The sequence below is a fragment of the Piliocolobus tephrosceles genome, chromosome 16, assembly GCF_002776525.5.
Source record: "Piliocolobus tephrosceles isolate RC106 chromosome 16, ASM277652v3, whole genome shotgun sequence".
Taxonomy (NCBI): Eukaryota; Metazoa; Chordata; class Mammalia; order Primates; family Cercopithecidae; genus Piliocolobus; species Piliocolobus tephrosceles.
Genome location: NC_045449.1, coordinates 68159746 through 68183508, shown reverse-complemented (window position 1 = coordinate 68183508; position 23763 = coordinate 68159746). Strand labels below are relative to the sequence as shown.

Here is a 23763-nt window from a genome sequence, read left to right as displayed (position 1 = left end):
GCTGAGCGTGGTGGCTCACGCCTGCAATCCCAGTACTTTGGGAGGCTGAGGCAGGCGGACCACCTGAGATCAGGAGTTCGAGACCAGCCTGGCCAACATGGTGAAACCGTCTCTACTAAAAGTACAAAAATCAGCCAGACATGGTGGCAGGTGCCTGTAATTCCAGCTACTCAGGAGGCTGAGGCAGGAGAATTGCTTAAACCTGGGGGTTGCAGTGAGCTGAGCTCATGCCACTACACTCCAGCCTGGGTGACAAGAACAAGACTCTGTCCCCACCCCACCAAAAAAAGACATAACTGAGACTGAGTAATTTATAAAGGAAAGAGATTTAATTGACTCACAGTTCTATGTGACTGGGGAGGTCTCACAATCATGATGGAAGGCAAAGGAGGAGCAAAGGAGGAGGAAAGTCACGTCTTACATGGTGGCAGGCAAGAGAGAGAAAGCATGTGCAGGGCAGGGGACCTCCCCTTTGTAAAACCATCAGATCTTGTGAGATTTATTCACTATCATGAGAACAACATAAGACCTGCCCCCATGACTTATTTACCTCCCACCAGGTTCCTCCCATGACACGTGGGAACTATGAGAGCTATAATTTGAGATTGGAGGGAGGACACAGCCAAACCATAGCACCCACTCTCCTTGCTTGGCCTACTTGATCTGAGGGCACCCAGCCACTGGTTGGTTCTTCCATTTCATCTTGTTGCCCTGTCCCCATGTGGTCTTTATGTTCTAGCCACAGTGTGCATCCCTCCCCAGGGCCTTAGCACCTGCTGTTCCTCCCCCTGAATCCCTTCCCCCAGATCTTCTCACCTCTGGTTCTTTCTTATCCTTTTGGTTTTCACCTCTGACGTTGCCTCCTCTGAAAGGCCTCTGTGATCATCCTTCGCAGGGATCACCCCGATTGTCTTGATTATGGGTCCCTGTTTATTTCCTCCACAGTTTGCCAAATGCTGTTAATGTGTTTCCTTTGGGTGGTTTCTATCCATCTCCCTTTACATCACAGCAGCATTTGGGCCAGCTTCGTTCACCGCGAATGCCCCAGCGTCCAGCTACAGAGTATGGTGACATAATGGTTGGCATGAAAAAAAAAATACTTACTGAGTGAGTAAATGAATAAGGATTGGATGTGGCTGCAGAGGCTGGCCCTGGGCAAGTGTGGCCCAACTATATTAGATATCTGTTGATGCATAACAAATTCCCCCATGACTTCACGGCCTAAAACAGCAAATGTTCATTATCTCATGGTTTTGAGAGTCATGAATCTGGGAGTTGCTTAGGTGGGTGGTGCTGGCTCAAGATCTGTCTTTCATTAAGTTCTAGTCAAGATGTTGGCCAGGACTGCAGTCATCTGAAGACTGGACTGGGGCTGGAGGATCTGCTTCCAACGTTGCTCATTCACGTGGCTGGTGGTGGGAGGCCTCAGCTCCTTGCTCAAAAGAGCTGTTTGTGTGTCTTCTAGACACAGCCACCAGCTTTCCCCAGAGAAAGTGATCCAAGAGAGAGCAAGGCACAGTACCTTTGATGGCTTATCCTTAGTGAGGAGAGAGAGAGAGATCCTCTTATATTGCTTTATGTTGTTTTATACTCAGTACCTGTTTTAACAAAAAAACAAGGAAGTAAAACCAAAGACAGGCAGCCCGGTGCCAGGCCCAAAAGCAGACCTTGGCCTGCCTGGCCTAAACCCGGTAGTTAAAAATCAACTCATAACTTAGAAACCGATATTATTCATAGATTCCAGGCATTGTGTAAAAGAACGTAGTGAAACTCCCAGCCCTGTTTTGTTTCTCTCTGACCACCGGTGTATGCAGCCCCCGTCATGTATCCCCTGCTTGCTCAAATCAATCACGACGCTTTTGTGTGAAATCTTTAGTTTTGTGAGCCCTTAAAAGGGACAGAAATTGTGCACTCTGGGAGCTCAGATTTTAAGGCAGTAGCTTGCCGATGCTCCCAGCTAAATAAAGCCCTTCCTTCTACAACTCGGTGTCTGAGAGGTTTTGTCTGCAGCTCCTCCTGCTGCATTAGAAGTCATAGCCCATGGCCCATATCTATGGATCACAGAAGCCCGCCCAATACCATATGGAAGGAGACTTGTCAAGGGTGTGGGTGTCTGATCTGGGTGGCTGTTAGGCAAGGATAGTCATTTCCTCAAATTTTGCTGAGCTGTACATTTATGATTTGCATTATTTTGTTTGTATGTTATACTTCCATCAAAGAATTTAAAAACCAAAACCTGAAATTATACCTCTGAAAGTTTGCTTGACTTTCTTTTTTGGTTATAGTTTATTGGTCTTTTTCTACCTAAGGAAGAGTTTACATATATTAATCTCTCCTCCTTCCAGCTGCCTCACCAACAGCTCTGACAGAGTAAAGAATCTGACCAAAAGCATACAGTATAAGTGATGGTGTCAGCATTTCTCTGGCACTAATGCCCTAGAGTCTCTTCACTTGACCAGGACACTGAAGAGGACAGAGTGGCCCAGGGATGGCAAAAGGGAAAAGCAGAATCCTCAGACCCAGGAAACAGAACGAGAAGGGTGTGTTAGGCGGAGGGGGCCAAGGTGACCCAAACTGAGAAACTCCAGGGAGTCACTATTTTCAAAGTCCTTCCACCCATCACTCTCTCTCCCTCGCCTCTCACTTCCCCAGTGCCTTTTGCTTTTCAGGAAACACTTCACAACTGAAAGCAGCCTGTGCTGGTCCCTGGCTGTGCTGACAGATTGAAATTTGCATAAGGGAACCAGTGCAAAGGCAATGGTGATTTGACAGTGTACATTTGGCTTTAGGTTTGAGTATGTGTGTATGTGACCCTGTGGGAATTTCTTTCTTTTCTTTTCTTCTTTCTTTTTCTTGAGATAGACTCTTGTTCTGTCTCCCAGGCTGCAGTGTAGTGGCTCAATCTTGGCTCACTGCAACCTCTGCCTCCCGGGTTCGAGCAATTCTTGTGCCTCAACTACATGCGCATGCCACCATGCGGGCTAATTTTTGTATTTTTTGGTAGAGACAAGGTTTTGCCACGTTGGCCAGGCTGGTCTCGAATTTCTGGCCTCAAGTGATCCACACTTTTCAGCCTCTCAAAGTGCTAGGATCACAGGTATGAGCCACTGTGCTCAGCTAATTTTTGTTTTTTTAGTAGAGATAGAGTTTCACAATGTTGGCCAGGCTGGTCTCAAACTTCTGGCCTCAAGTGATCTGCCTGCCTCAGCCTCCCAAAGTGCTGGGATTACAGGCGTGAGCCACCGTGCCCTGTGGGAATTTCTTTCTTCAACTCTCAAGCCTGCATATGAGGACCTGACTCAGGAAGATCCACATAGAAACTCAGGAAGACTCTGGCCAGGGAGGCCCTCCTCTCACCTGCAGAGTGACCTCCCTACAAACATTGCCCGGCGTTGATAAACTGTTTGGGTTTCAAGGCCTGCCATAGAGAAACTAAGAACACAACACCTAAGGAGTCAACAAGCTGCACATTCAATATCATAGAGCCATCCACTGAGGAAATTGAGTCCCTTTCTTTTTTGCAAAGGAAAAACTAATTAAGCAAAGATAAAAGTTAAAGCCCAAAGTTACTGTCTTTCCTCAGGCTGGAATCAGAAGCATCTGCTTTATTCCTCTCTGGCTTTCAGGGCCTCCCTAAGGTCCAGAGAGGCCTGGGCCACTTCTATTTTTGAGAGAGAGAGATGAAAAAAACAAGGTTACAAAAATTGTGGTATATTTTAAATGAGGGAAGTTCACAGATCAATTTCTTGGTACACAGAAAGCAATAAAGTATCATTAATTGAGCTATAAAAAAGAAGATTGTGGCTGGATGCAGTGACTCACACCTATAATCCCGACAGTTTGGGAGGCTGAGGTGGGAAGACTGCTTGAGTCCAGCAGTTTGAGGTTGCAGGGAGCTATGATTGTGCCACTGAACTCCAGCGTGGGCAGCAAAGCAAGACACTGTCTGCTGCAGGGGGGAAAAAAGGACACGTATAAATGTGTGGGTTCAGCACTTCTGCCAACCAGCCCGGCAGTTTGTGAAAGGAAAATAAATCTCCAGACCCCACAACCGCCAAGTCAAAGAGAAAAGCCAAGCTGGGTACTGTTTAGAACAAACCTGCCTCCCGTTCTATTGCTAAAAAAGATAGCTACTAAGATTTAAAAAAAAAAAAAAAGCTATATACCTGTCACGCGTGTCCGTGTGAAGAGACCACCAAACAGGCTTTGTGTGAGCAATAAAGCTTTTTAATCACCTGGGTGCAGGCGGGCTGAGTCCGAAAAGAGAGTCAGCGAAGGGAGATAAGTGTGGGGCTGTTTTACAGGATTTGGGTAGGTAAAGGAAAATTACAGTAAAAGGGGGGTTGTTCTCTGGTGGGCAGGAGTGGGAGTCACAAGGTGCTCAGCGCGGGAGCTTTTTGAGCCAGGAAAAGGACTTTCACAAGGTAAGGTCATCACTTAAGGCAAGGACTGGCCATTTTCACTCCTTTTGTGGTGGAATGTCATCAGTTAAGATGGGCAGGGCATTTTCACTTCTTTTGTGATTCTTCAGTTACTTCAGGCCATCTGGGCCTGTACGTGCAAGTCACAGGGGATGCGATGGCTTGGCTTGGGCTCAGAGGCCTGACAGTACCACTCTAACAGTGTGTTTGCAAGGAAATTCCTTGCAGACAAAGGACAGATGTAATTCAATGTTACCCCTTTACTCTCTGAGATAAATGTATGTCTGATTGCTTCCTTTGGAAAGGCTAATCAGAAACTCAAAAAAATGCAACTGTTTGTCTCTTATCTACCTATGAGCTGGAAGCCCCCTCCCACTTTGAGTTGTTTTGCCTTTCTAGACCGAACCAACGTACATCTTACATATTAGGTTGGTGCAAAAGGAATTGTGGTTTTTGCCATTAAAAGTAATGTTGCCCAGGCTGCAGTGCATTAAAAGTAATGGCAAAACTGCAATTATTTTTGCATCAACCTAATATACTGATTGATGTCTTATGTCTCCCTAGTCTCCCTAAAATGTATAAAGCCAAGCTGTGCCCTGACCACCTTAGGCACATGTTGTGAGGCCCTCCTGAGGCTGTGTCATGGATGTGCCCTTAACCTTGGCAAAATAAACTTCCAAAATTAATTGAGACTTGTCTCAGATACTCTTGGGTTTACAGGTTGTGTAATTTAATTTAGGTCTGGCACTGGTTATAGTTAGTGCTTCAAAGACTGCTTCCCTTGTTCACAAATAAGAAGCATTGAAGATTGTCACCAAATCAAGTTCCAGCCTAGGTGAACATGTTCAGTAGGGACCCTGGGTGTCTCTTCCTCTCCCAGAAGTGAGAAGTTCGACATGCAGTGTATGTGCTGCTTCTCAGTACAGTGGAAGCCATGGGCCGGAATCAGCTGTGTCCTCCTCTTTCGCGCCTGGTTCCACCCCCTGCCCTGGGCACTTGTCTTTAGGGATGAAACTTGCTCTGGTCGGAACTGCCCATTGGGCTTCAGACCCAGGTTGCACCTTGGCCCCTGGTCCCTGGCCCTTTGAGTCTGGGGGTACCTGCACTGGCCCAGGGAGCTTCTCTCCTGAGCTTTCTGCAATCTCCCATCTCCAGCCTCAGACTTGAGACAGAGCTGGACAAGGAAGCAGAGAGGGGAAGAAAGCAGAAGTGGGGCTCAGACCCTGGGAGAGGGGACTTCACCTTGTCCTACCAGAGCCTGGTGCAGCGACAAGTGACATCTGAGAAATGACCACCAGGGATCGGGCTGCTCGGTTACTGGCAGCTCTGTTCCCCCTGAATGTCTCAGATGGGTGGGTGCGCTCTGGACATGGAAGTAGGGACATGGAGAGAAGGCAGCAGGACAGAGGAGTACCCAGGAGCTGTCAGTGGCTGCCTCACCAGCTGAGCGCCAGGCTCCAGGGCACAGCGCAGGTGAGTCATATCCTGCTGCATCCTCGACAGAGGAGGCGCTGGGTGAGAGGTGTCTGTGATTGTCATTGCCACAGTCATCCAATCCGAAATGCCATCTTGATGCACCACACATACAATCATAGATGCAGGCACGTGCACACACATGCATGCACACACACAGTGTTTTCCCAGTCCATGCCCTTCCTGTCTCCACGGAAACCCCCCTCCCCATTCCCACCTCTGCAGGGAGGGAGCTACTCACCCCTCAGTTCAGATTCCTAGATGGACGAGGACTGTCTGCCTGCCACTGTCTCCTCTACAACCTGAGGGTCTGAGAGGCCCTGATCCCAGAGCATCCCCGACCCAGGCCCGTCGGAGGAGAAGCTGGGACTTGGGCTTGTGTTTTCCAGGCTGTTTTGCTGTGGGCGGCCCCAGCACCATGACAGACACCGAGGTGGGGATCCCCGAATGTGCAGTGTCAGTATAAGGAGGAATACAGGATTTTCAACAAACACTGGTGCGGACAACCACTTTTTCTACTATGTAACAAGACTGTAAAGGCTGGAGAGTCAGAGGAAGTGAGGAATGGCTGAGTGTCCATCGGGGACCATCCTGCAAACCTCAGCTTCACAGTAACCCTGGAGAGCCTCACAGTGGAGGATGCAGGTGGATACTGGTGTCGGGTCAATAGACTATTGCTCTAAGAATTTCAAGATCTCGTCTCCCAAGACCTCGTCTTCCAAGACCTCATCTTCCAGGTGGAGGTGTCGGTGTTCCCAGGTGAGCCCCCCTTCACTCAGCACCAGGCCTGTCTGAGTCTAGGGCTGGTTATTCTGTCCCTGAAGAGAGAAATGGGAAGAAGTGTGTGAGGTTGCAGGTCAGTGACTTAGGACATAGTGTGTGTGCGTGTATGTGTTTACGGTGTGTGTGTGTGCATGCATAGGTGTGTGTGTGCATGTGCACAGGTATGAGGTGTGTTTGCGGTGCGTGTGTGTGCATGCGCAGGTGTGGTGTGTGTGTGTGCATGCACAGGTGTGTGGTGTGTTTGTGTGTGTGCACCCGTGTGTGTGTGCACTGACATGCACAAAAGCACATGTGCATCTGTTATTCGAGACTCTTCTGTGTGGCCCACCCTGAAAGCGTCTGGCCTTGTGGGTCCACCGGCCTGGCTGACATTTGGGGTTGAGTGGACTCGAGTCCCATCATTCAGGGAGGACCCCACTGACCGCCTGTCCTTCATCCCAGCCTCACTCCAGAACTGCCGTGCCCAGGGCCCCGGCTCCGCAGTCACTCTGGGTCACACTTCACAGAGTTAATGTCACCCCTCCCTCCTTGGCTGGGGTGGGGTCTGCATCCAGGTCTTCTTTCCAGAGACTCTCATGTTCTCCTAGAGAGCAAGTCGACTCTCGCATCTGAAAGTGCTCACCTGGCTATGAAGTACGTGGGGATAAGGCTAGGAGGGTTCCAGGGCCCTGGTCCGGCCTGGGTGTGGCCGTGGAACATGTGGACTCAGGGCACCTGTCCAGGATGTCCTGAGTGACTGTGTCTGTGGAAATCAGAGCTGAACAGGTGAGGATGAGTGGGAGACTCAAGCGAGGTCACCAAGACTGACCTGTGATGCCCTTGCAGCCCTGACCCCAGCCTCCAGTCCCAGAGCTCCACGGGCACCTGGGGTCCTCCCGTTACCTCCCAGCGTGCACCTGGCCCAGTTCAATCAGACAGGACAGCCCTGATCCCAGCCCACACCCTGGGTAAGGTTCATGCCCCCAGGACTGCCACGTGGGCAGCCTTTCCTGTAGGCTGGGGAGAGATGGGACGGTTGTGTCTCCCTTCTGGTCCCTTCTCGTCCCTTCTTTGCTCACGCCTCCCACACCTAATGTGAAGGTCCTACTAAGTGCCAGTGCTCCTGTTGGGATAGGGTCACAGCAGGGAACCACCCAGCCACTGTCCTGCTCTGGTGGAAGTTGGGTTCTACCAGGTGGATTCACACAGTGAACAGATCAGCACAGAGGCCGACAGACAAATACAGCAAAGTCTGATGACTGCTGGGAAGAGGTATTTGTGCCTTGGGTTTGGGTAGCATGTGGGTGGGTGTTGGAGTCTCTGTTTCATTGACAATGATCAGAAGAGGGTTTGCGGATTAGAGGACATGAGCGTGGAGACCTGCAGGGTTTGTGAGCAGGGCACTCTGGGGACTGGAGGAAGAGGGGTCCAGGCGGAGGGGGGAACGAGGCAAATGTCCTACAAGGGAGTCTTGGGATCCGGCCAGGCCACGGCAGGGGGCAGGAGCTCTGGGGTCCAGTGACCCCAGCCCTCTGCCTTGCCTCCCTTGCAGCCCTGGGCCGGAGTCTTATCCTGTTTGATGAGCCCAATCCTCTGAGGAGCTGAAAGCTGAGCTGCCAACAACCGTAAATTTTACAGGCTGATGTTTGCAACCAGAGGGCAGGTGCCAGTTACTTGTGAATAACATGAATAGTCCCGACCTTCTTGGGAAACGATGGCCATACGGTCATCAAACTACATGACTGATTCCATGCGCCAGTGAATAACCCTGGGATGTAGAGATCTTGTGGGCGTGGTTCTCACCTGATCCTTCCCTGTCCCCATGCACCATCCTCACGGCCATGTGGTTCCTTATAGGCAGTCCTGAGACTCCAGGGACTCTCCGGCTGAAGGTCAGGGACTAATGATTCCTTTAGTGGAGCTATCATATACAGAGCTTGTCCTTACAGGAGTTTGTGCGGCCACAGGACCTGGGTTCACAGACAGGCAGAAGATGGAGGGCACCCGGGCCTCCCCTGGGGAGGTGACACATTATCTTTCACTATGTCCCCACAGTTCCCTGTTCGACAGCCCCTACTTCCTGCTCCTGGTCCTCCTGGAGCTGCCCCTGCTCCTGAGCATGCTGGGTGCCGTCCTCTGTGTGAACAGACCTCAGAGAAGCTCTAGAAGCAGGCAGAGTTGGCCCGAGGGTGAGAACCAGTAGCATCTGCTGTCCATCAAGGCCCTGCACTGCGACAGGGCCCCTCTGCGGGACTGGAATGACCTCCTGACCACTCCCTCCCGGGCTGCTCTCCCCACATCTCCCGGAATCCTCTGTGAGCCTCCTTCAGCCTTTTCCCTGTACCTGATCCTCATGTGTCACACGTGAACCTGATGGACACGGACATCCTGAACTGTGACTCCATGTCTCACCTGCACGCCCTGGACAGCTAAGCCTCAGGCCGTCAGCAACGCCTCTGAGTGCCTGATGCCCTCCCTGCACCTTTCCATTTCTCCAGGAGCCTGGCATTGCTTCCTCCACCGTTTCTACAGGGAAAGGCAGGTCCAGGACTCCCCTGCACCTTTGCCACCATAATCGTCCACACTCCCCGGGTCCAGGCATGCAGAATATGCGGCTGCTTCCATTTGCTGTGTGTGTCAATTCCATGATGCTTTTGAACTTTAAGAAATGACAATACAGCCGGGCGCGGTGGCTCAAGCCTGTAATCCCAGCACTTTGGGAGGCCAAGGCGGGCAGATCACGAGGTCAGGAGATCGAGACCATCCTGGCTAACACGGTGAAACCCCGTCTCTACTAAAAAATACAAAAAACTAGCTGGGCGAGGTGGTGGGCGCCTGTAGTCCCAGCTGCTCGGAAGGCTGAGGCAGGAGAATGGCGTAAACCCGGGAGGCAGAGCTTGCAGTGAGCCGAGATCCAGCCACCGCACTCCAGCTTGGGTGATAAGAGTGAGACTCCATCTAAAAAAAAAAAAAAAAAGAAAGAAAGAAATGACAATACATAGATTCTGGACCTATCAGGCCCACTAAGTCAGACCTGGGTGAACACTCCATTGTTTCCTGGTCTCCACAGGCCTTTGCTCAGAATAGTGGACCAAGCCCCATGCTGGGCCTCTCGGGATTGGGGTCCCTGCAGAAGAGGATCCAGGATTCCCCCCAAAACCTGACAATTCCCTTCCTCATGTGGACACATCCTGACCAGTGTCTTCTGGTCCCTCTGGGAGGGCTGGTAGAAGATTCTCAGTGTGAATCGTGGCATGGTAGCCAGACCTTTTCTTCCTCCTTCCTCAAGGGGACCTGACCTCCCCTTCATTCCAGGGCTGTGGCTTTTAACTGACTCAAGTATGGAAATGGATTGAGGGCTGTGACTCCTTGACGTGGTAGTTAACTGAGTCTGTTGCTCACTAGTGTAGACCATGTCTGCTTATACAAAGGAAGACGTCATCAGCTGACCATCGTTTAGGTTCCAAGGATGCCACACCCAAGACCCCTGTGAGGCAGCTGGTTCCCACGAGTCCTCCTGGTCAAGGAGGGCCATGCCGAGGAGGCCTCACCTACTTTTCCATTCAGCAGATACTTACGGGAGCTTCTGGTGTATCATACACTGACCTGGCATGGGAGTCCAGCTGTAAACACCCAGGCGAGGAGCTCTGTTTACATTGAGCCCATATTCCAGGTGGGGGATAGAAAAGATAAACAAATGCAAAACTACATAAATAACTTCTAGAAGAAATATAAGGGTCAGAGATGAAAAAAGTCACAGATTAAAATAAGGGAAGTGGGGTGAGTGCGTGCAGGAGCTGAGGGGCTGTGGTGAAGCCCCTCTAATAGGCGCTGAGCAAGCAGGGATCAGGAGAAAGGAGGGGTGAGCGCCAGGGTCCCTGGAAGAGGACTCCCTTTTAGGGGTGAGTCCCTGAGGCAGAGAGGGGAGCAGGTGCACATGTCCTGCCAGGGGCAGACGCCTCCCTGGGTCAGGTGGCTCCAGGACCTCTGGACCGCATTTCCTGTCTCCTCCCCAGCCTAGGCAGGAAATCGTGCACCAACTTTGGATGACTAAGTCCTCTGAGGCAGTGGGACATCAGGACACCATGCTTCCATTCACCCATTCATCCGTTCAACAGCCAGTTTGTTAAATTGCACTTGGCAGACCCTGGAATAATAGCGGGCACAGCGGTGAATGAGACAAAAGGCTGCCCCTGCTCTCAAGGGGTGGCCAGTCTAGATTGGAGCAGACATTGACCCGCCAACAGAAAGACTGAGGAAGACAAGAGGGAAGTGTGAAATGGGGTCATGAGGACCCCTAAAAAGGGAGCCACCATAACCCAGGAAGGTCAAGGAACACGCAGGCAAACCTGTCAGCTGGAGCCAGGCAGAGGAGTGGGAGGTTGAGGGTCTGGACAAAGGTCCGAGTCAGGAGGGCGGCAGCACCAGGGTGAACCTGGATCCAGGAGGCTGGAGACACCTACCAGGTGCTGGGGGCTGCTAGGACCTGTGTGCCGAGGTCAGGTCAGGTGGGTGCCATCCTGTGACAGCAGGAGCCACTGGGAGTTGAGCAGCACCTCCCCAGGGCCAGGTGTGTGTGTGTGTGTCAGGGATCACGCTGCTGATTCTGGGGAGAACGGAAGGGATGGGCATGAGCAGAAGGGGAGACCAGGTCAGCCCATGGCAGGGCCGGGATCCTTCAAAGCCAGGCCCAGGCCAGACCTGAACACTGGGCTAATTGGAAGCCCTGGGATTGCACTGGGCTGACGACAGTCCCATGATGTGAGTCTGGGGGCATCAGCACCAACGACCCCAGTGCACCCTGTGTCCCTGAGAGTGTAAATGGAGGGAGGACAGGGCAGGTCGAGGGTTCAGGGACCCCTTCATGGTGCCAGGTACACCCAGACTCCCCTGTCACTCTGCACTCAGCCTTATGGATGTGTGCACATACTGGTGCTATTGACTCTGATAGGAAGAAAGGAACGGAAATCTGTAGGAGGGTTGGGAGAGTCAAGGAATATGCTTAAAGCATGAGAAGGTGTAGAAGGAGTGATGCCCTCCGGGACAGACTGGAGGCAAACCCTGCACCTGACCTGCCTTCTTGCCCTTTCCAGGGTAGACACCCTAAGTCCATCATGTCAGGAGAACCAGCCATGCTGAGTGTGGACAGACCTGGGTCTCCGCCTCCTGGGAAGGCCTGTCCCCCAATGTCTGCTCCCCAGGGAGGCCCCTGGCCATCACAGTAGACCCAGGATAGACACCAGCAGCCGCTGCTCATGACAAGCTGTCCTCTCAGTCACCAAACCGCCCTCTGTGCGCCCTGGGGTGTGTGCTGGCTCAGTCGCAGCCTCATATTGACCATAAAGTCCCACTTCAGCATCTTCACGCGTCTGAAATCTCTCTCTCTCTATTCTCAGTTCTCTGCCCTGATTCTCACTGGGGTGTGGATTTCGGCAAGAAGACAAGATGGAAAAGGAGAGTCTCGGTTGGGTGATGCTGCTCTGTGTCTAGGTCTGGGGGCAGGGGCACAAGAAGTAAACTCCCCAGGCCTGTGGGATTTTAACCTGCTTAGGGACTCAGCACCAAAAAGGGACATGCAGATGGTGTCTGGGTTCATAGTGCTGACTTCTGAGGCCAGAAGAAGAGCTGGGGGTCTTAGGGGCAGAGCTCTCGGCGGGGACCTAGCTGAAGATTAAGGGCCACAGCCTCTCTCTGCTCACCTCCAAGGCTAAAGAAGATGGCAGATGCAGCTTCCAACCACAAGATCGTCCATCCTGACCAGGAAGTGACATGTCACAGAGGGTGGAGCAGCCCCTGTGGTAGGAAATGGCCCGGCTTGGCTCTGCCTTCTGCTGTGTGAGTAACCCACTGAAGCCAGAAGCTGTGGGCTGTGGGGAAGTGGCTGCATTTCTACCCAAGGGACCCTGAACTTTGCCAGACTTCGGGGTTGAGAGGAGCCACTAGCACCATCCCAGAGCTGTCAGCACCGGCCTCAGCCCAGGCGGCTCTCTCCCTGAGCTTCCTGCACCCTGACCCTCTCCAGCCTCAGACCTGAGACAGGGCTGGACAAGGAAGCAGAGAGCAGTAGAAAAGCAGAAGCAAAGCTCAGATCTGCTGGGAGGGGGCTCCATTTTGTCTCCTCCTGGGGTCTTGCACAGTGGCAGGTGACATCCGTGTTACAGGAATGACTGCCAGGGCCTGGGCCTCGTGGCGGCCTTCAGCTCTGCTCCTCCTGCTTGTCCCAGGTGAGTGGGCCTGCCCTGGACTTGGGGAGCTCTGTCCTGAGTGGGAGAGGGCAGGGTGGGTTCAGGCAGTGGAGTAGCGGTCACAGAGGGGAGCAGGGGCGGGGAGAGGGGAAGAGGGCAGAGGAGCACCCAAGAGCGGTCAGCAGCTGCCTCCCCAGTGGACAGCAGGCCGCAGGGCACAGCGCGGGGGAGGCCTGTTTCTCTGTGCCTGAGACAGGAAGCCCTGGTGGGAGGTGATGCTGTGACTGTCATTGCCAAAGTTATCAAATCACAAATTTTATCCGGGATGATCACACACACAGTCACACACACATACAGTCACACACACATGCAGTCACACTCACACAGCCACACGCACATGCACACACAGCCACACGCACAGCCACACGCACATGCACACACAGGCCTGCACACATCCAGTGTTTCCCTAGCTTGGCCTTTCCAGTCTCCATGGAAACTTCCCACACCCTTCCCACCTCTGCACAGAGGGAGCCTCTGACCCTCAGTCCCTGCTCCTGGATGGACAAAGCCAACCTGCCTGCCATTGGCTTCTCCACACTCCCAAGGTCCATGAGGGTCTGACACTGGGGCACCCCAGACCAGGCCCCTCTGGTAAGGAGATGGGACTCTCTGGCTTGTATTTTTCAGGCTGTTTTCCTCTGAGAGGCCCCGGCACCGTGTACGGCCCCGTGGGGGGATCCCTGAGCGTGCAGTGTTCATATGAGGAGGAACATAAGACTCTCAACAAATACTGGTGCAGACCACCACGGCTTCTCCGATGTGACAAGATTGTGGAGACCAAAGAACCAGCAGGAAAAATGAACGGCCGAGTGTCCATCAGGGACTCTCCTAAAAACCTCAGCTTCACAGTGACCTTGGAGAGCCTCACAGAGGAGGACGCAGGCACATATTGGTGTGGGGTGAATACACCGTGGCTCCAAGACCTTCATGATCCCTATGTCCAGGTTGAGGTGTCCGTGTTCCCAGGTGAGCCCCTCCTTCCCTCAGCGCCTAAACAGGCTCAGGTTGGAATTGTTGGGGCAGGAATCAGGTCGGAGATGTGAAGCCGACTGTGTGTGTGTGTGTGTGTGTGTGTGTGTGTGTGTGTAAGAGAGAGAGAGGTGGGGGCCAGGGGAACACAGTCAGGGCGTCTCTCCTGGAGCAGCCGACATGTCTGCCCAGTATTGAAGAAGGGGAGGGTCCGGTGACAGGGGGGCTGAGAGAGCATTGCCTGTGAAGGAGCCAGGAGCGCACCTGTGGCTCAGCCCCACGGAAGTGCAGCTGCGTGGGGGAAGGGTGGGGCTGCACAGAGAGGCTGGGGGCCAGATGGGAAGCTGCTGCCCTCAGGGGGAGCCTTAGCACAAGACAGGTCAGATTTGCAGTGTAGACAGACTCCTCTGCAGCAGGGAGGCTTGCAGGAGACCTGGACCCTCATCAGCAGGATGGAAAATCAGGACCATTGGGAGTGGCACCTGTGTCCTGTTCAGAAATGCCCAGTTGGCCCAGGAGGGTCATAGTCCAGGTTGAGGTGTTTGTGTTCCCAGGTGAGCCCCTCCTTTTCTTAGCACCAGGCCTGCCTGAGTCTAGGGCTGGTCATTCTGTCCCTGAGGAAAGACGTGGAACAGGAGTGTGTGAGCCTGGGGGTCAGTGACTCGGGACACTGTGTGCTGCTGTGTGTGGATGGGTGAGAGCGTGTCTTTGTGTGTGGGCGCCTGCATAGGAGTGTGGTGTGGTCTGTGTGTGTGTGTACACCTGCATGTGTGTGTTGGGAGGGTGGGCACCCACAAAAGCACCCTGGCCCTGTGGCTGGAGACCTCCCGCTGTGTGCCCTCCCTCACAGCCTCAGGCCTGAAGCTTTCCTGGGTGGGGTCTGCGAGGCCAGCCCTGACTCTGGGGTCCGTGCTATCTCCCTGTATTGACAAGGGCCGGGTCCACACTGAAGGGCGCCCGCTGTCCCGCCTGGGTCTGACTTGCTCTTCCCCATGCGGAATGGGACCCCCCGATCACTGGCTCCCCTCACTCAAGGCTGCCCCTGCCCTGGGGACTGCATGGACGCCGCCCTGTCTGGAGGGTCCTGAGGCTGCAGCCTCACAGCCCTGTTCTGGGAGCTCCTGCAGCAGCCACTGGAGGACACAGGAAGGGGCCCCAGAGCCCTGGGTGGGGTTCCCATGCTCCTGGGAACCGCATCCTGCCCCGCAGGCTGACCTGCGTGTCCCCCTTATTCTCTGGCACCTTTTACCGCAGGAGGGAACCCAGGGAAACCCCAGAAATTGTCCCCTCAGGCAGAGGGACCTGCGGATGGAAATGAGCTCTGAGGCTGGCATGGACTGAGGGCCCCTCCCCGTGCCGCAGACCATTCTTCCCTCAAAGCCCCACTCCTGTCTCACGAGACACAAACCCAGTGGCCTCAGTGTGGTTCCTTTTCCATCGTTTTCTTCTGACAATGTCCCAGGTTCCTCTGAGCGTCTTCTTGTTCTCCATTTCCCGGGGGGGACGTGTCCCTCCTGCACCCTTTGTGCCTTCCCATCTAGGAGTGAGGAACGAAGAGCTACCTGAGGGCACCGGGGGCAGGAGGAAAGGGCCCTTATCCAGCTGTCTTCACCGCGGGCCACCGCCCAGGCTCCACCAGGTGTCCCCTCTCCAGATCTTTCTTCCTGGGCATCCTCTCCCCCTAAGAGGATGGTCCAATGGCCTTGTGGGACCACGGTGTGGCTGCCATTTGGGGCTGAATGGACTCAGGTCCCATCGTTCAGGGAGGACCCTGCTGACTTCCTGTCCTCACTTCCAGCCTCTCTCCCACCACTGCCGTGCCGCAGTCACTCTGGGTCACCCTTCGCAGAATAAACATCAACCCATTCCCCCAGGTCACCCTGTCCTTTCCTGGCTGGGGTGGAACCTGGAGCCCCGTGCCTTTGCCACAGACTCTTCCTTCCTGCTGGTGAGCAGGGCAGCTCTCACATCTGAAATGGCGTCCTGGCTCCGCAGCACCTAGGGATGGGACAAGGAGAGGCCCAGGACCCTGGTCAGGCCTGGGTGTGGCCGTGGGGCATGTTGGACGCAGGGCTTCTGTCCAGCACATCATTGGTGACCTTGTCTGTGAAAATCGGAGCGAGAACAGGTGAGAGTGAGTGGGAGACCCATGTGATGTCATCAAGGCTGACCCGTGTTTCACCCACAGCCTCCAGCCCCCAGAGCTCCATGGGCACCTCAGGTCCTCCCACGAAGCTGCCAGTGTACACCTGGCCCAGCGTGACCAGAAAGGACGGCCCCGAACCCAGCCCACACCCTGGGTAAGATGCCTGTGCATAGGACTGGGCCACGCCGGCAGCCTCTCCACTGCATGTGATGTTTAGGGGACTTGGGTCTCCCTTCGCCCAGTCCCTTCTTTGTTCACACCTCCCACACCTAATGTGAAGGTTCTATTAAGTGTCGGGCTCTTCTTTTGGGATTGAGTCACAGCAGGGAACCACACAGCCACTGTCCTGCCCTCGTGGAAGTTGAGTTCTACTGCGTGAATTCACGCATTGACCAAGTCAGCACAGGGGCTGATGTACAAATGCAGCAAAGGGTGATGAATGCTGGGATGAGATGTTTGTCTCTTGGGTTTGGGGAGAGCGTGTGTAGGTGTTGGAGTTGCTATTTCACGGACAATGGTCAGAAGAGGGTTTGAGGATTTGAGGACGTGAGCACGGAGACCTGAAGGGTTGGGGGCTGGGCACTCTGGGGTCTGGAGGAAGAGGGGTCCAGGCAGAGGGAGGAGCGAGGCAAATGTCTTGCGAGGAGCCTTGGGACCTGGCCAGGCTAGGGCAGGGGACAGAAGCTCTGGGGTCCAGTGTTCCCAGTCCCCTCCTCTGCCTCCCTCACAGCCCTGGTCAGAGTTTCATCCTGTTTGATAAGCCCAGTCCTCTGACAAGCTGAGAGCTGAGCTGTCCATTCACTCATTCCTTCAGGAAGCACTGAAGTTGTAGGGCAGATTATTGGAGACTCAGGATAGGCACCAGGTACTCACTGTGAATGAAACAAATGGTCCCTGCCCTCCTGGAAACGCTGTGTACAGGAGAGTTGACACCAAACAACCCTTTGTGAATTCCGGGACCCCAACTGGGTAACCCTCCATGGGGATCACAGAGGTAGACAGCTGTGTCCTGGACACAGACCCTCCCTGGATCCCTGGCGTGACCTCACGTCCTCTCACGGCCCTGCCCTTCCTGTGTCACAGTCCTCAGGTCAAGGGCAAATCTGAGGCTGAGGGTTAGGGGCCATGATGCTGAGATGGGATGGACTGTCCAGTGGGGTTGCTTATGTGGTTGGCTGTGGTTACAGGATTGGGACACAAGGGTCAGGGGATGGTGGAGGACACCTGGGCCTCCCCTGGGGAGGTGACTCACTGCCCACCACTATCTCCCCACAGCTCCCTGTTCAGCAATGCCCGCTTCCTGCTCCTGGTCCTCCTGGAGCTGCCCCTGCTCCTGAGCATGCTGGGAGCCGTCCTCTGGGTGAACAGACCTCAGAGAAGCTCTAGAAGCAGGCAGAGTTGGCCCGAGGGTGAGAACCAGTAACATCTGCTGTCCATTAAGGCCCTGCGCTGCAACAGAGCCCCGCTGTGGGACTGGAATGACCTCCTGACCACTCCCTCCCGGGCTGCTCTCCCCACATCTCCTGGAATCCTCTGTGAGCCTCCTTCAGCCTTTTCCCTGTGCCTGATCCTCATGTGTCACACGTGAACCTGATGGACACAGACACCCTGAGCTGTGACTCCACGTCTCACGTGCACGCCCTGGACAGCTAAGCCTCGAGCTGTCAGCAACACACCTGAGTGCCCATATGCCCTCCCTGCACCCTTCCTTTTTCTCCAGGAGCCTGGCATTGCTTCCTCCACCGTTTTTACAGGGAGAGGCAGGTCCAGGACTCCCCTGCACCTTTGCCACCATAATCGCCCACACTCCCTGGGTCCAGGAGTGCAGAATATGAGGCTGCTTCCATTTACTGAGTGTGTCGATTCCATGATGCTTTCAAACTTTAAGAAATGACAATGTGTAGGTTTGGGATGTATCAGGCCCACTAAGTCAGACCTGAGTGAGAAATCCATTGTTCCCTGATCTCCACAGGCCTTTGCTGAGAATAGTGGACCAAGCCCCATGTTAGGCCTCTCAGAATGGGGAGTCCCTGCAGAAAAGGATCCAGGATTTCCCCCAAAGCCTGACTATTCCCTCCTTCAGGTAGACGCATCCTGGCCAGTGTCTCTAGGTCCCTCTGGGAGAGCTGGTAGAAGATTCTCAGTGAGAACTGTGGTAGCATAGCCAGGCCTACCCTTTCTCCTTCTTCAAGGGGACCTGACCTCTCCTTCATTCCAGGGCTGTGGGTTTTAACGGGTGCAAATTTGGAAATGGACTGAGGGCTGTGACTCCTTGATGTGGTAGTTAACTGAGTCTTTTGCTCAGTAGTGTAGACCATGTCTGCCTATACAGATGAAAGAAGATGTTGTCATTTGCCCACCATTTCTGTTCCAGGGTCGCCATGATGACCTTGCCAACACCTGTGAGGCAGATGGTTCCCATGAGCCCTCCTGGTGAAGGAGGGCCTCACCGGGGGTTCTTACCTTTTTTCCATTAGCAGATACTTATGGGAGCTTCTGGTGTATCAGACCATGATACACCAGGCAAGGAGCTCTGTTTACATTGAGCCCATATTCCAGGTGGGGGATAGAAATGATAAACACATGCAAAAATACATGAATAAGTTCCAGAGGTAAATGTAAAACACAGAGGTGAGAAGAGCCACGGAGTAAAATAAGAGAATTGGGGTGACTGCTTTGTAGGAGTGGAGGGGTCCATTATGAAGCCCCTCTAATAGGCGATGAGCAAGCAGGGATCAGGAGAAAGGAGGGGGTGAGTGCCAGGATCCCTGGAGGAGGAGCCTTGAGGCAGAGAGAGCAGCAGGTGCACGTGTCCTGCCAGGGGACAGCTTAGACTCGGATCTGGAAAACACAAGAAGCAGATCCCTCTCTGGATCCAATGGCTCCAGGGCCTGCAGATAGCATTCTCTGTCTCCTCCCCAGCCTGAGTCGGATATGGCACACCAGCATCAGACAATTAAGTTTTCTGAAGGCAGGTAAGACTCGAGAGAGTCATGCATGCATTCATTCAACAGGCAATTTGTTGACTTGCCTTTGGCAGACCCTAGGATGATAGCAAGTCACAGCTGTGACCAAGACAAGATACTGCCCTGGTTCTCCGTGAGCTACCAGTCCAGATGAAACCCACGAACAGAACAGTGATAAACACAAGAGGGAAATGTGAAATGGGTCATGAGGACCCCTAAAAAGAGAGCCACCATAACCCAGGAAGGTCAAGGAACACGCAGGCAAACCTGTCAGCTGGAGCCAGGCAGAGTGGGAAGTTGAGGGTCTGGACAAAGGCCCGAGTGGGGAGGGCGGCAGCACCGAGGTGAACCTGGAGCCAGGAGGTGGGAGCCACTTGCCAGGCACTGGGGGCTGCCAGGACCTGTGTGCCGAGGCCAGGTCAGGTGGGTGCCATCCTGTGACAGCAGGAACCATTGGGAGTTGAGCAGCGCCTCCCCAGGGCCACGTGTGTGTGTCAAGGATCACGCTGCTGATTCTGGGGAGAATGGAATGAGCAGAAGGGGAGACCAGGTCAGGTCCCCATGGCAGGCCTGGCTACTGCCAAGCTGAACCAAAGCCAGACCTGAACACTGGGCAGGTGGGAGGGCCTGGGATTGCACTGGGCTGATGACAGTCCCATGATGTGAGTCTGGGGGCATCAGCACCAATGACCCCAGTGCACGCTGTGTCCCTGAAAGTGTAAATGGAGGGAGAACAGGGCAGGACAAGGGTGCAGTCACCCTTCATGGTGCCAGCTCCACCCAGATTCCCCTGTCACTCTCCACTCGGCTTCATGGCTGTGTGCACATACTGGTGTTATTGGGCATGATAGGAAGAAAGGAACAGAAATCTGCAGGAGGGTTGGGAGAGTCAAGGAATATGCTTAAGGCATAAGAATGTGGAGAAGGGGTGATGCCCTCCAGGACAAACAGGAGGCAAACCCTGCACCTGACTAGCCTCCTTGCCCTTTCCAAGGTAAAGACACCCTGAGCCCATCATGTCAGGAGAACCAGCCATGCTAAGTGTGGACAGACCTGGTCCCCGCCTCCCAGGAAGGCCTGTCCGCCATGTCTGCTCCCTGGGGAGGCATGTGGCCATCACAGTGGACCCAGGATAGACACTAGCAGCCGCTGCTCAACAACCATGAATTTTACAGACTGATGTTTGCAGCCACAGGGCAGGTGCCAGTTTATCTGTGAAGAGGACAAGACAGGGCTCCTGCCTTTGCGGGAAATGCCATCTGGAGAGGAGCAGGCATTCAACAGATATCCAGGTTATTGATTTCTGCACCTCTGAAGGGTGTGCTCCTGCACACGAAGGGCTTTGGTAGAGATTCTTGTGGATTCAGGTCTTACCAGGTCCCTGGGTGTTCCCTCAGATTGCTGCCATGGCCCTGCCCTGCCTCAGCCCACAGCCCCGAGTCTCAAGGCAATTCTTAGGGTGATAATTAAAGGGCCTTGGTCTTATGTGTCTGGCTGCTATGTCCAGGTTAGTTCTTGATTTTTGTGGCCACAGTACTTTGGCACTGGGGATAGGGGCAAGGTGGAGGGCACCAGGGCCTCCCTTGCGGAGGTGACTCACTGCCTGTCACTGTGTCCCCACAAGTCCCTGCTCAGCAGCCTCCACATCCTGCTCCTGACCCTCCTGGAGCTGCTTCTGCTCCCAAACATGCTGGGGGCTGTCCTGGGGGTGAACGGGGCTCAGAGGAGCTCGGTGGGGAGCCAGAGTCAGTTGGATTGTGAGAAACAGTAACTCTGATGCCCATCAGTACCCTGCCAAGCAGCATACTCCCTCTTACATATAGGAATGGCCCTTCTGACCAACAAATCCGTGTTTCTATCAGAAGATTTGGAAGCTTTTTTCTTCTGATGTATCAGACACACAAAAGAATCCATGCACTTTCAACCAAGAATACTCTTTAACCCGTGTGTGCCCACCATCCAGTTTAAGTTATAGAACATCATTCATTCTCATGAAGCCCCAAACTGCTTTCTGATCTTATGCAATTTCTTTTCTATCCTCCTCTCAGAAAACCACATCCTACATTTTATTTTATTATTATTTTTTATAGAGATGGGTCTTACTATGTTACCCAGGCTGGATTTGAACTCCTGGGCTCCAGCAATGGTCCTGTCTCAGCCTCTGGAGAGCTGGGACTACAGGCCTGCACCGCAGCGCCCGGCTCACATTCTGATTTTTATGTTCATCATCATTTTGTTTTAAGGGCTTTGCCTTATACATGCATGTGGATTTCCAAAGAGTATATTGTTTAGCTTTGTTTATTTTTGAACTTTCTGTGAATAGTATTAAGCATTTTTATTTCTAAGCAATCAGATTTTATCATTCAACCTTTTGAGCAACCTTGTCCTCCTCCTGATTTTAAAGGAAAGATTTTGCCACGTGTTGTAACAGGTTGCTTAGAGGCACCTTTTAATTCCTAGTTTATCATGAAAAGTAATGGATTTTAGATATTGCTTTTTGTGCATCTACATGATTATGTGGGTTTTCTTCTTTATTCTATTAATGTGATTGATTATATTAATTTTTTTAGATGAAGCCTCATTCTGTCACCCAGGTTGGAATGCAGAGAAGACGATCTGTTACCCATCTAGAGAGAGAAGTGAGAATAAAAGCATTCTTTTAGTCTCCTTCCTTTCAGTATGTGATCCAGGATGAATAAAACAGTAGGGGGCGTTCCCCCAACTATTTTCTTTCCTTGGTTCCTGGATCCTGGCACCCATTTAAATGTGCTGGCCATGACTGCAGGCGTAACCTTCCAAATCACGGCATCAGAGAAACTAGACTTTTGGGTCTAGTTACACTTGCCCAAGCACCTTAGTCTTTTGTCTTTTATTTCTCTTTGACCTGTGTGACCTGTGTGTGTTCCCCCCCCCAAAAAAAAAGAATTGTAAGAAAAACTACAGGCCAGGCGTGGTGACTCATACCTGTAATTCTAGCACTTTGGGAGGCCGAGGTGGGTGGATGACCTGAAATCAGGAGTTCGAGACCAGCCTGGCCAACATGGTGAAACCCTGTCTCTACTAAAAATACAAAAATTAGCTACACATGATAGCGGGCGCCTGTAATTCCAGCAACTTGGGAGGATGAGGCAGGAGAATCACTTGAACCCGGGAGGTGGAGGTTGCAGTGAGCTGAGATCGTACCACTGCACTCCAGCCTGGGTGACAAGAGTAAGACTCCCTCTCAAAAAAAGGAAAAAAGAAAAAAGAAAAACTACATAATTGGGCAAGGCTTCTTTAAGGGAAGGGGCGTGCTAGATTGAACTTTATATCTTGCTATTATTATGGCCTGTGCTAAAGCATTTACCCTTAGAAAAATGGTTCTGGTTAACTTCTGGACTTAAAAATCCCCTTACTAATTAAGTACCATCTTAATCGGAAACAGAATAGGTGACTTAAAGGAATGTAGGAACCGAATGGCCATTTTCCTGCCAGTGGGACAATACTGAGACTAAAATTTGGCTATGGAAGACATCTTAACTCCTAAATGCTAAAGGCAGAACTTTCAAAAGAGGCCTAGAGCCTGATTTCTCTTTTTTCTTTTCTTTCTTTCTTTTTTTTTTTAAGACGGAGTGTCGCTCTTGTTGCCTAGGCTGGAGTGCAGTGGCGCAGTCTCGGCTCACTGCAAGCTCCGCCTCCCGGGTTCAAGCGATTCTCCTGCCTCAGCCTCCTGAGTAGCTGGAACTACAGGCGCTCGCCACCACGCCAGGCTAATTGTTTGTATTTTTAGTAGAGACGGACGGGGTTTCACTGTTTTAGCCAGGATGGTCTCGATCTCCTGACCTCATGATCTGCTCGCCTCCGCCTCCCAAACTGCTAGGATTACAGGCGTGAGCCACTGCGCCTGGCCCAGCCTGATTTCTAATCGTGCAAAAAGAAGCTGTGGTTTGCCAAGAAAAAAAAAAATATGCTTTATGTAGAGGATTTCTATTTCTACTAGGTGGCACTGTTGACTTAGAAATACTATGTGCTCAACAGAGCCGTGGTAAGGAGAAAGGGGAGAACTCTGTTCCTAGAAGATTGCAGCCGCATCTTCCTGATTTTGCCTGACAGGATTACTTTCCTAGGCTGTAAAAATCGCTACACATTTCACACAGAGAAAGTGAAAGAGACCGCAGATAGAGAAGGAAGGAGAGTTTTGTGACAAGATTGAAGATTCTTTGCCAACATCCAGAATGGGCCACCAGAGGCTGCGTCCAGTCCAGGGGCGTTTGATTCATGCCAGGGTGTGCTCTGCCCAGAAATTCTTAGTTGCCTTAGAACTTTTCCCAGCCTTGCACAATGGCGAGGTCTTCCTGTGAAAAGAAGCTGATTTGAAACATGGCCAACATTCCCAATGACCCAGGGGTATTGGGGGGTTCTCCGTGTTCTCACCAGCAAGCCTCACATTCGAGTCTTTAGTATGGCAGCCAACGCTAAGTGTATGTACCCGGCTGACGGATGCTCATTGATTTATTTAATTTAATTTTATTTTATTTTAAAATAGAGGCTAAGAGTGCCTTGGAATGACAGAACAGATTTTAAGCTCACTCCCATACTTACCACTCCGATGAATGCTGGATTTCCGGCCAATGCACCAAAATGATATGGCTCTGATGACTGGAGGAACACCAGGTTCCTTGGTCTCCCGCTGGTTTTAATAAAACAACATGGACACATGTGGAGTGGTTTTAAGGAGTGGAGAATTTAATAGACAAGAAAGAAGGAAGGAAGAGGCTCTCCCTGTACAGAGACTGAAGGAG

The 23763-nt window shown here is 52.5% G+C and overlaps 1 protein-coding gene across 3 annotated transcripts; it reads left to right on the top strand.

Annotated features, from left to right (window-relative positions):
• Window positions 1-12430: 12430 nt before the first annotated feature.
• LOC111542453 (CMRF35-like molecule 6) lies at window positions 12431-21948 on the top strand. Of its 3 annotated transcripts, XM_023211900.3 has the most exons (5): window positions 12431-12880; window positions 13529-13867; window positions 16059-16170; window positions 17292-17425; window positions 21553-21948. In XM_023211900.3, exons 1-5 carry the CDS (start codon window positions 12820-12822, stop codon window positions 21675-21677), a joined length of 771 nt encoding a protein of 256 aa, XP_023067668.2. In that variant the 5' UTR covers window positions 12431-12819; the 3' UTR covers window positions 21678-21948. The 3 variants fall into 3 exon arrangements, with proteins under 3 accessions (XP_023067668.2, XP_023067669.2, XP_023067667.2); XM_023211901.2 differs by lacking the exon at window positions 21553-21948 and having other exon boundaries at window positions 17292-17964; XM_023211899.3 differs by lacking the exons at window positions 16059-16170; window positions 17292-17425; window positions 21553-21948 and adding an exon at window positions 15412-16043.
• The last annotated feature ends 1815 nt before the right edge of the window (window positions 21949-23763 follow it).